Source organism: Mesocricetus auratus, unplaced genomic scaffold (genome assembly GCF_017639785.1).
Source record: "Mesocricetus auratus isolate SY011 unplaced genomic scaffold, BCM_Maur_2.0 Super-Scaffold_4256, whole genome shotgun sequence".
NCBI lineage: Eukaryota > Metazoa > Chordata > Mammalia > Rodentia > Cricetidae > Mesocricetus > Mesocricetus auratus.
The window spans coordinates 8284092-8296169 of record NW_024429182.1 but is presented as its reverse complement, the minus strand read 5'-3'; the positions used below and the strand labels follow the sequence as shown (position 1 = coordinate 8296169).

At 50.0% G+C, this 12078-nt stretch overlaps 1 protein-coding gene across 4 annotated transcripts in view; it reads right to left on the bottom strand.

Annotated features, from left to right (window-relative positions):
• The window catches only part of Xpnpep1 (X-prolyl aminopeptidase 1), a 49604-nt gene that overhangs the window by 25202 nt on the left and 12324 nt on the right, over positions 1-12078 (bottom strand). For all 4 annotated transcript variants that reach the window (XM_013115773.3, XM_005063469.4, XM_013115771.3 and 1 more), the window contains 2 exons: positions 11172-11296; positions 321-384 (listed from right to left, as the gene is read on the bottom strand). In XM_013115773.3, the coding sequence (XP_012971227.1) occupies positions 321-384; positions 11172-11288 (181 nt within the window). In that variant the 5' untranslated portion in view covers positions 11289-11296. The remainder of the gene's footprint in view (positions 1-320; positions 385-11171; positions 11297-12078) is intronic.

Sequence of the window (12078 nt, the reverse complement as noted above, 5' to 3'; positions counted from 1 at the left end):
TTCCTGTCGGGGGCACTACCTAAGGCAGCCAAGTTCAGTTTAATCACTACTACTCTCTGTGTACGCCATAAACAAGCTCAAGGCTGCTTCTTGTCATAGAAGGTCGTCTGAAACAGCGAAGACACAGGAAAGGACAGCTGAAGGGTGACATTGATGAGCCAGGGAAACTGGAACCCACACCATACTGCACATGCTCAGTTGGGGAAGGTCCAGTTAGCATTCTAGCTTTGGTTCTACAGCATAGGCTGAAACACAGTTCAGTTTCTTTGAGAGAGGAACAAAGACAAAGACAAAGTGAAAACAAGAATTCAGTGACTCACCTGCAGAGCCATCGAATCCAGAGACAAAAGCCCTCCGGCAGTCGCAGGGTGCAATGTATTCACTCTGGGGGAACAAACGTGAAAGTTGGACTTTGATTGGTCATGTCTGCTCTAAAGCCTACGGGTACTACAGAGGTTGTCTGCACTAAAGCCTACGGGTACTACAGAGGTTGTCTGCGCTAAAGCCTACGGGTACTACAGAGGTTGGAGGGTTCATGGAATCTTCCCGCATGGAGCCAAAGGTACAGGCAGAAAATCAACATCTTTTTAAAAACTAGCCAGGCATGGTGGCACACACCTACAATCCCAATATCAGGCAAGAGGATCTCAAGTTCGATTCCAGCCTGAGTTACACAGCAAGCTCCTGCCTCAAAAGCAACACAGCAGAAAGTTTGCACATGCTGTGAAAGACTAATTAAAGGCTACAGAGCCAATGCCGTTTTGCTCCAAAGCCCATTGGGATAACAAAGCAAGTGCAGAGAAATGGCTCACAACACTTTTCCTCAGTAAGATCTTATAAACACGGATAGTTTTCTCCCTTCCCTCCCTCGCCTCTGACATTTGGGCATCTGTTATTTTTCTGAAAGTGGAACTGCATTTCTGTTTTGACAAGTCTCTCATTAGACACTGGTTTCTTTCTGAACATCCTGTCTGTGTCCCCTCCCTGGTGGCATCAGTCTCCCACACAGACCCAGCTCTTCCTGTCAGGCAATCAGAGGAAGCGCTTCCTCCAATCCAAGAGGCTCCGGCAAAAAGAAAATCTGTAAGTAGCTTGCCCTCTGCCGGGCTGGTAGTGAGTGGACCAGGATCCAAGGCCAGCTCTGCCTGAGTCCAGAACTAAGTCTCCTCCCACCATTCAGCTGGTTTCCCCATGCCAAGGGACTCAGCAAGGTAAACAGTGTTAGACATGGCAGCACACTCTTGCAACGTCAGCACTGAGGAGGCTGAGGCAGGGGAACCATGAGCCAAGAAGCAGTCAGGGTTACATGAATGGAGAGACCGGAGAGGGAGGGAAGGAACCTAGGGTAGAGAGTGGGGCATTTGGAGACAGTCGGTGCAATTGAGGGGAAAATTACCCATGCTCCGCCCCTGCTGTCTACCCTCTCACCTGGGAATCTCGGGGAGATGCCCGCCTGCTGTGAGATATGAAACAAGAGCTGCAGGCCACGCCCGCAGCCCTGGCCCAAGCTCTGCAGCTCACTCAGCATGCCATTCCCACCACCAGACCCAGCAAACAAAACGTGAGGACAGTCACTGGACCCACAGAGACAGGAAGACATGGCCACAGTCATTATGAATGGCAGACCCCTGCTGGCTAACCTTGTGACTGCTGGGTACCAGACTTAAAAGAAAGGCAAGGGAGCACAGGCCTACAGCAGCTGCTCAGGGCGTCGAGGCAGGAAGATCTTAAGTTCAAGACCTGCCTAGACTACAGAGCAAGTCCAAGGACAGCTGAGGCATCTTAATAAAAATTTTTAATTAAAAAAAAAAACCTGTCTCAAGATAAATTTTAAAAAATGTTAAGGATAAAGAGGAGCTGAAGAAGATAAAACCAACATCTCTCCTACGCCTGCTGGGAAGGACAGACAGGATAACGGGTTAGCCTAGGCAAAATCCTGGACGTGGTGCCTGTGCATAGAAGAGACTGCTGACCCATCTTCCTGAGAAAGCGGGTGAGGAACCAGGGCAACAAAGCTGGCAGAAATAAAACACCCTGTCAGTAAGGATGCTCTCAACAGACAACATGGTTCCCTGGAAGTGGTCCTCCTGCCCTGACAATGCTGACGACTCCAGATCTCTCTCAGAGACACGGGTCTCCAATGTGCCCCCCCAGAAAGGCAGCCGACAGATTTCTCCAGCAGATGACCGTGTCTAGCCTGGGCCCCAGACAAGGCCTGGGGCAAGCACCAGACATGACCTAAGTGGTCAACCAGCCAGAAGCACACCGCGAGAGGGGCTGGCAGAGGCATTACCTCACACTGAAGACTCAAGAAGCCAGACAGAGGCCTGGCCTGTGCTCTTCCCGAGTCATGGAGCTGGCAAAGCCCAGGGACATTCTTCCCAGAGCAGGCAAAGGAATAGACGCAAAGAAGTAGACATAGCTGCTGGCTTCCCCGCCCCTGGAATTTCCCGCTTCTCTGTATTTCTCAGAGGAGGACTCAGGCCCAAGCCTCACTCCCGCATGACCACTGCCCCCAAACCCACGCTTCAGACAGGTGCATTTTTAATGTTAACACATCTTATCACACTTTCCTTCAAACTCTCTAATGACTGCCTGTCACATTTAAGATCAAATGTGATTCCTGGCCCAGTCCCCAGGTGACTACCTCACCAAGCCCTGCTGTCCCGAGCTCCCCAACCCACCCCAACCAGTGCCTTCTCATCAGTACGTTTAGGTTGAATGTCATCTCCATGGGAAGACTGCCTGAACTACAAACAACACAGCACCCAGTCACCGAACTACCAAACAACACAGCACCCAGTCACTGAACTATCAACCAACACAGTCACCCAGTCACAGAACTACCAAACACAGCACCCAGTCACAGAACTACCAAACACAGCACCCAGTCACTGAACTACCAAACACAGCACCCAGTCACTGAACTACCAAACACAGCACCCTGTCACGATGAACACTCTACACAGAAGTAGCTTGTTCTCAGGGGACGCTTTACACTTATGCTGCATTGGCCCTTCACGCCTCCCCTGGAGTGTCCCTCAAGGTCAGAGTTGTTACAACTCTCCCTGTACACAGAACAGGTGCCATGAGGAGGGTCCCTAACCAACATGTGCAGAATAAATGAAGAGACTTTCTCCCTCTGCCCAGAGAGCCTCACCCCTCTCTACAAAATGGAGGAAGAAGCTGTGAGCCAGGAAACAAAGGTCACCAGAGAAGCTAAAAACCAAAAAAGAAGATCCTCCCTGAAGCCAGAAGTAACACGGCCCGGCTGGTCTGCTACAGATCAGGAGACCTCTGCGAGGAAACACATCTGCTGCCTGACTTGTCATAGCAGTGACAGGAGACAGGAAAAGAGCTGCAGGGATTTCTCCTAGCTGAGGTTTCACACCCAGTGCTTACAGCGCAGGCAGGAGGCCAGTAGGCAGGACAAGGGGCATCTTCCACAGGGAGCCGCTGTTCCTCAGTCTCACTGCTGCCATGCTGGGCTGCAGGCTGCATGATGCCAGCCTTCGGTATTCGGGAAGGCTAGAAATGCGTGTGTTCCTGAGAAACCTCCCATTTCTAAATGCTGGCGTCTAACTCAAACGGGATACATAAAGCGCACCTACGAACTGCGAGAAGAACCTGAGTCACCTCTCAGACTCCAGCTCCTAGCCTCTGACATGCTGCTTCCCTACCAGCTCCAGGTACAGGCCCCCCACATCTGTGCGTCTCAGATGACGGTGACAAAACACACTGGCCGAGGTATCTGGCTCAGTTCCTATTTGCTGCCAATGACTGCATTAGCTGCCTCCAATTCTAATACCACAGCAGCTCCGGAAGTAACACCTCCCCCAGCTACGGATGGAAAAACAAAACTGAGGCCGCACAAGTCAACTCCTCCCTCCCACCCAAGGGACCACCACGACAAATGGTAGAGGGAAGATTTGAACTTGGGCCTTACTCTTAAAAGCCCTCATCCTTGCTGCACTGTCAAGCAATTTGTAATACTATGTATAATATCAAAAGGATTACAAACTCAGAAGGAACAAGGAATACAAAGTATGCACCCTGAGTCCTCAGCCTTCACTAACCACACAATCAACAACTCAGGCCTATGGCCGAGCCTGGAACTCAGCTTATGAGCTGGGTAAACCTTGAGCTCAACTTGCTCACCTGTGAAATGGGGAGAAGACGATGCCACACTACAGGGTTGGCACAGTACTTTACGAGCTGGTACTCAGGACTGACAAGGGGCAGCACTCCCTCCTCGGCATCAGGCAGAGAGCCAGACTCAGGGAACCTAATCAGGCTTCCTCAGAGTTGGCAATCAGGCCAGATGTGATAGGCATGCCAAGACACACGAGCTGAAGCCACATGGGGGATGCCAAAGCCACAGTACAAAGCTTGTTCTAGCTCCACGGTTGCTAGGCCACACTCAGAGTTAACCTGGGCCCCCATGGACAGGTGAGGAGAAGGAGGGAGAGGACAACCCAGAGGACAGAGCTAGAGAAGGCCAGAAGCAATGGACAGTTGTCTGGGGCTTCCAGCCAAGGCAGGACAGGGAATTCTGGGAACAATAAGAAGACAGGGTCAGAGCCCCATAGAGACAGAGCAGAGAACTCTGGGAACAATATGAAGACATAGTCACAGGCCCAAACATCACTCTAAAGGGTCGGGCTCTATCCCACAAGTTCTGGAGAAACACTAAGGCGAGGACAGGGTGGTAACTAGTGCCGAGTTTTCAGAAAGCTGCCACACGGCCTCATGCACACGGAACAGGACAACTGATGTCCAAATGCCAAGACTGAAGTCATCGGGTCCACAGGGACGCGCCTTCCTCGTCCCTGATCCTGCACTCCTATAAGCCACGGACCTGGAACATGCCTCAAACACACTAAGTTCTCAACAGAACTGAAACTGAATGTTTGGACGTCTATACACAGAGAACACCACTTGTTACTGTGAACAGAGACATACGCTCCTTACGCCCAAACACTAAAGTAATTAATGCCTTGGCTTTAGCACTTCTCTCATAAATGGAACAGTGTCAGTGTGAGGAGAACATATAGCTACCAAAGACTGACAGTCCTGACAGAGTAGAGGGGTTCCTGGACAATGGCTGCCCACCTAGAACTCCATCTCCCAGGCCCCACTGCTACCAGGCAGTCACATGATAGGAAGGGATGGCTGGGTCAAGAGTTAAAAATAACATTCTTTCTCCCTCTGCTAGCTCGAAAGGTGGCACCGTAGAGGAAGAGCCCCGGTTGAGTCCCTCGCCAGCCAGGACCTCTGTCCTACAGGGAAGAGATTCAGTAAGACTTCACACGCCAGGCCCCTCAAGCTCCACCATGCATTAACCACCACAGGCGCTGGATGAATAAATTAAGTGGGTAAAATCACTACCCTGCCCCGGGATTAGATTTAAGGAACAAAACAAAACAGGAGGTTGGCTTCAACAGGCATGGAAAAAAACACAGTTCAAGAAAATCTGATTCATATCTTCCAGGAGAACCACGCACTGCCAAATGCTCACATGAGCAGATCCACCTTGACAAAATGTGACCTTCTGACTAAGCCAAGAAGAAGAGCAGAACTCGGGCCTTTCAATGAAGAATGAGGCTCTCTGAAAGCAAGCCCTCTGGCCCCATCCACTGACTGTCCTGGGATGCCTGGGAATCCCAGTGTCCGCCTGAGACAGTACACAGAAGCATCCAGACCACCACTGCCAAAGTTCCCTGGGCCTTGTTCTGGAGGGAAGAGAAAGAAGCCTTAAATCGACAGAGGACGGAGAGAGGCCGGCCACCAAAGTGCCAAATCCTTGCATAATCGCGCATTAGGGGTTCGTCTGTTTCAACTCCACTAGGGAACAGTGTGTGGGTGTATTTGTATTTTGGAAAGTACACAAAGGACAGAATTCAAGACTGGCCTTCGCGTCTCCCTTCTCCACCCCGAGGAGGAATTCCACCAACCTTGAATCAGGCCAAAATGAAACAATCAGGATCAAGAGTCACAGAGAACAGAGCCTCTATTGCTGAGGAAGCCGCTAAACAAGTCACACACAAAGCAACCCTTCCTCCCTGTTCTCCAAGTCCTGGCAAGGACCCAGAGCCCCACTTAACGGAGTCACCCCAACTGGACCAAAGCGAGGAACCAGCTCTGGCTGTTGCTGTCTCCGTTGCCGTGGGGCTCCCACTTACAGCATGCCCTGCTGCTTCTCCTCCCAATCTTTGTTCTCTAAGGCCAAGAACAGTCTCTACACAGCTTCTGGGATTCCATAGCAACAGGTTTCCCAACTGTGTCTTCCACCTCCAATCCATACTCATACTAGTCACGTCACTTTTTCTTGTTCCAAGATCCTTACTGATTCCAGCTAACAAAACCCTCAGCTCAGCCAGACATGCAAGGTGGCATCCTGTAATCCATGCACGCAGGAGGATCAGGAGTTCAAAGTTACCCTCCACTACAACACCAAGTTTAAGACTAGTCTGGGCAGCCGGGCGTTGGTGGCGCATGCCTTTAATCCCAGCATTCAGGAGGCAGAGGCAGGCTGATCTGTGAGTTCAAGGCCAGCCTGGTCTACAAAGCGAGTTCCAGGACAGCCTCCAAAGCCACAGAGAAACCTTGTCTCGAAAAACCAAAAAAAAAAAAACAAAAACAAAACAAAACTAGTCTGGGCTATAAGAGCTCAAACAAAAAACTTCCTGCCTATGGGAGTCAAGGTTACAAACAGGAATGAATGACTGACAGATGGCCTTGACCTAAATGTGCCCGTGGTATGATTTTTATGAATGTCTCTGTCTGTCTCACGCTCCCTCTCGCTCACTTTCCCTCTCTACCTCTCTCCTCACATCCAAAGTCTAACTGCCCACAACCCAATCAAATGTACTTCATCAAGGAAGACTTCCTTAACCCTACTGTCTTAAAGGTCTCTCTCACCTAGAAATGCATTCCATACTAACACCAGCTCACATCGTGAACGGCAGCAGCTGCTGGCTCCGTGCAGCTACCAAGCACTTGGAAAAAAGTAGACTAAAAACGCAAGTGTTTAATTCTATCTCACTTTAGTCAATTGCAATGTAATTTTTTTTTAAGAGACAGGGTTTCCCTGTGTGATCCTGGTTGTCCTGGAACTCATCTGTAGACCAGGCTAGCCTCAAACTCACAGAGTTCCACCTGCCTCTGTCCTGGAACTCCCTCTGCTGGAATTAAAGGCAGATATTCAAGATTCAATTATTAGAAAGCCTCTAGGTATGGATAGAACAACTTGGATATGTGAGCCTATTTTGTCAATTACAAATTTAATGAAAGATAAGTACAGACCAAATACTCAAAAATGTGTATTCAAATTGAGGTGTTTCATAAATATAAGCTACCATATGTGAAATGGTTCCTATAACCATTATACTGATATATGAAAACAAATTCTTCTGCTACACTGGAGTAAATAATTTATTAATACTTCACTACTACCTTATAGTAGTGAAGCTAAAGTATATAGTATGGCTAAAGATATAAAATTATTCACGCCTCACAAATTTCTTCTGGATGGTGCTAGCTAAACCCTTCCCTACGCCATGTGGAAATTTTTTATTTGTGTTCACATCTGTAACTGTAGCTTTATTTTTTGACTCAAAGGGGACTCATGTTGGCTTCTTCAATGGTGATAATGACAAAGAGGCAGCTCACACAATGAACCCTAAGGGGCAGACCTGCTTTAAGCATTTGCTGACAGCAGCCCTGTGACTCGCGTCACTGTCCCCTTTCTGCAGGCGAGCTGAGGCTGAACTCTGACAACTAAGTGATGGGCTGAGTGGCAAATCGGACATCAAGCACTTGACCAGACAGTCCCTCAGGCCCACCTGGGAGCCACCTGCCTCTGCATTTGTCCAGCATCAGCCCCTGAGCAGGCACAAATGGCAAACAAACACAGCTCAGCCTCCTCCACAAATTCATGACAGGCAGCTAAGGTACAGCAAGAAAAAAGCCAGTGAAAGATGAAGCAAACAGTAGCGGGGATGGGAGGATGGGGGGATGGGAGGATGGGAGGATGGGAGGACAGCAAGGGTCAGGGACACAGCTGGGAGTGGCGCTGCACCCTGTGGTCACAGCAGTCCAGAGGAGATCCCAGCCAAGAGGACTGAGAATCAAGGGTTCAAGTCCGGGGACTAGACAGAAGGTTCAGCAGCTACAGGTGCTTGCTGCTCCTTGCAAAGGACCTGAGTTCGGTTCCCAGCATTCACACTGGGCAGCTCACAGCCACGACCACTTGCAACCTGAGCTCCAGTGGTCTGATGCCTCTGGGCTCTGGGGGTACCTGCATTCTCAGGCATACCTACCTACCTCTCTCTCTCCTCTCTCTCTCTCTCTCTCTCTCTCTCTCTCTCTCTCTGTCTCTCTGTCTCTCTCTCTCACTAAATGATGCATCTTCCTAGGGTTTGAGCCTCAGCCTTCTTCCTGAAAGAAAGCCTTCAACAAAGATATTTCAGTAACTCCTGCAGGGCTGAGTAACCCTGCGCCAGCCCATCACTGGTCAGCCTTACTATCGCTCCCGAAGAGCATGGAGGCCACATCTAAGATCAGAGGCAGAAGCATCTAGGATCCAATGGCTCGCAGGAAAACCAGGTTTGTGGTAAAAGGAAAAAGCTTCTCGTGACCAGCACCAAGGACTGACAATGACAACAGCAAGAAAAACTTGGGTTGGCTTAGCTTCAAGAGTGCTCTCGACAGGTAGGACAGCCTACGACTGGGCTGGAGAAACAAACCCAGACAGACAGACAGACAGACAGACAGATGGCTGTACACACAGCCTGAACCAGGACTTTCACTTTTAACTGGAGGTGCCCTGAGGCTCAGATCATTCTGCCCTGGGCCACTCTTAGAGGTGAGGGGTCACAGATAAAGTAGATGTGTTAGGAAGAGGGGGGAAGGGGAGGAGAGCGAATGGAAGAGGGAAAGAGGGGGGGTGAGCAAGAGGGAGAGAGAGGGGAAGCCCTTATCACCCGCCAGCTCCTGTCACATGCCTCGGAGCCCTGAGGACACTTAGGTCCCCAATCTAGTCACAACTGGCAAACTCATGACTCTGGTCACATGAGCACCTGAAGCAGTCAGACTCCTGGAGCCCGAAGTATAACTGTGGATTACAGGAGCAGGGAGGAGGGAAACAGAGGGTCTGTCAGCGGGTCGAGCTTTCACCGCTTTGCAAGGTGAGACCTTCTGTAAGTCTGCTGTGCAACTATGTGTGCCTGTTGCTAACATTACAGTCCTGCACGTTCTAAGTGAACATGCTGGTAGAGTCTGAGGGCTGTTTTTACTCCAGCTCACTTCACTGTTTACTGAGATCACAATATACGCACTCGTGGAGCATCTGACGTGACACACACCGCTCAGAACGCGTGTGGAGAGCACTTCTACAGGCTACACACAGAGGTCGGATCTCAGGCCACAGTCATCACTGGCCGCCTGCCCCCTCGGGGTAGACCCTAATCACGTATTTGTTCCCATGATGTTGGGGGAGGGCACGAGAGGGAGACAAAGGGATTCACAGCAATCACATTCTCACTTGGGACTCTGGACCTGGGATGAAGGTTGTAGCTCAGTCTAGTACCTTGAAAGTAAGAGATAAGGAAATGAAAGCCTGGCAGTTTACACTCCCTGCTCTGTAACCTGCCTGTTGGCCCAGGGGGGGGAAAAAACTGCCACAGAGCAAAGGGGTGGTGACCATTGGTCTAACCTCTCACAGCATTTTTATTGTCCATGGTTCTGCCACGTGCATTGGAGGAACCCTCAGCCCCGCCTTTACTCACTGCTGCTTTCCCTTCCCCAGGACTTTGCCAGGGAAACTGCTACACTACTCTAAGAAGCTGTCTGCCTCCCTGGTTTTCTTCCTGTTAACCCTCCTACCTGGAGCCCCTCCCTACTCCTCCCCCATTCCCACAACTCACACCGTATCGACCCTTCAAGTTCTAGTTCAACTGCTGTCTGGTCTCACAAATCCCATGATCCTCCTCTCCCATCCTCCCACTTCCATAACCTGATCAAGTTTTCTTCATAGTAGTTACCACACTCTCTCTGCTTTTCAAGAGACATGTGTGCACGTCTCTCCTAATGAGTGTGCCTGTGGGTGATTACGCATACACACGAGGGTGTCTGCAGACAAGCAGAGGTATCAGATAACCTAGAACTAGAGTCAAAGGCAGTTATGAACCACCTAACACAGATGCTAAGAATCAAACTCAGATCTGCTGGAAGATCAGCTACCGCTCTTAACCGCTGAGCCATATCTCCAGCCCCAAACACAGACATCTTAACCCCACTACTGAACTGAACCTTTTTTTTTTTTTGTTCCTTTTTGGTTTTTCAAGACAGGGTTTCTCTATGTAGCCCTGGCTGTCCTGGAACTCACTCTGTAAGCCAGGCTGACCTCAAACTTAGAGATCTACCTGCCTCTGCCTCTCTGCCTCTGCCTCAAGTGCTGGGCTTAACGGCATGCGCCTCCACCATCCAGCTAGCTGATCTTACGGCAGAAAACAATTCTCCTGTTTAGTAACCGCTGAGGTGCTGCGTTGCACGTGAGCAAAGAGTGGGGAACACAATCACAGATGCCTCAGCGGGGAACAAAGCACTTTCTGCGCTGTTTCTTCTCTCACTAACCCAGAGCCTCGGTGACAGCGGGGGACCAACCTTCCATCTTGTGGCCCTTTACTAACTAACGTGTCACGGGGTGGGCCCTCACACCGGCTGACTTGCCTACATCAAGTCAGCCCAGAGTTCATTCATTGCCACTAAGATGGAGCTCTGTGGTGGCTTGCTACGCGTCTTCTAGCAATGCCAGAGGGGTAGGGCCATCCATCTGCACTGGCGCAGACAGGCAAAAGAGACAATTCCCACTGGGTCACAGCATGGCAGAAGCAGTGGGACAGGGGACATCAGCAATGGAAAGATCCAGAACTTAGTGACCTTCATTTGTCCACTGATTTCTTAACAATTTACTGAAACAGCTAAGGAAGCAAGAGTCCATGGTGCAGGCGTACGGTGAGACTTACTAGGTACCCCTCCTAGATCAGGCACCAGGAGACACACTTACTCATGGGCTCACAACTAGAATTCTATAAACATGTTAGAGCTGAGGGAAGACTAAAAGGCAACGTGGGTGATGGGTCCCATCTTCAGTCATCCCCACTTGGTACCTGGTGGGCATCTCCGGACGGGATGATGTAGGCCTGGATTGGTTCTGCCACGTACTCAACATTCCTCATAGCTTGTCGCAGCTGCCGAAGCAGCTCTGAGGTCACCTTTGGAGCCATCCTGTGGTCTGCAAAAACAGGAGAGTTTATTCCAAAACCAGCCTGGCCCCCACAATTGAACTGACTAGTAGTTCCAACCTCTTATAGCTTCATCTTCAAACTGACCACTATGCCACCAGACCAAGCCTGAAGCAGCCATTAGCTGGCAAGAAGAAGTTTGCACTAAGACTCATTTCCCGATTGTCTTGCACTTCTAGGACATTATTCTGAGGGGACAATTAAACAGGTTTATTCTGAGGAGACAATTAAACAGGTACATAAAAATATAGCTGTCAACCTTTGTTTATAGCTGTGGAAGAAACAAGAATAATGCACAGAACACCAAGCAGCCACGAAAAATTATATAGACCTAGAAAATGATTACGTAGGTGTATGTGTGGGATGTTTCTATCGTTGTGACCAGAAGCAAACCTGGGGTAGAGGTTTATTTCAGCTTAGAATTTCACCTCACTGTCCATCACTGAAGGAAGTCAGGGCAGAGCCTGGAGCTGATGCAGAGCCAGGGAGGATGCTGCCTACTGGTGTGCTCCTCATGGCTTGCTCAGAGATGCCAAAGAACAGTGACGACAAGTGCTCAGCTCTAAAGGGACAGCTGTGTCACCCACTCCAAGGCTCAGGGAACATCACGGAAGAGGGGGCCTAAAGTATCCAAGAGCCAGAGGATGCAGAAGTGTTTTACGTCTGACGTAACTGTTAAGCTCACCAACTCACTGCAGCTGTGGTTATTCACGCAAGACCTGCACAGGACTGGGCCTGTCAACAGATGAGGCCCCGCCCATCTCCAAGAGAT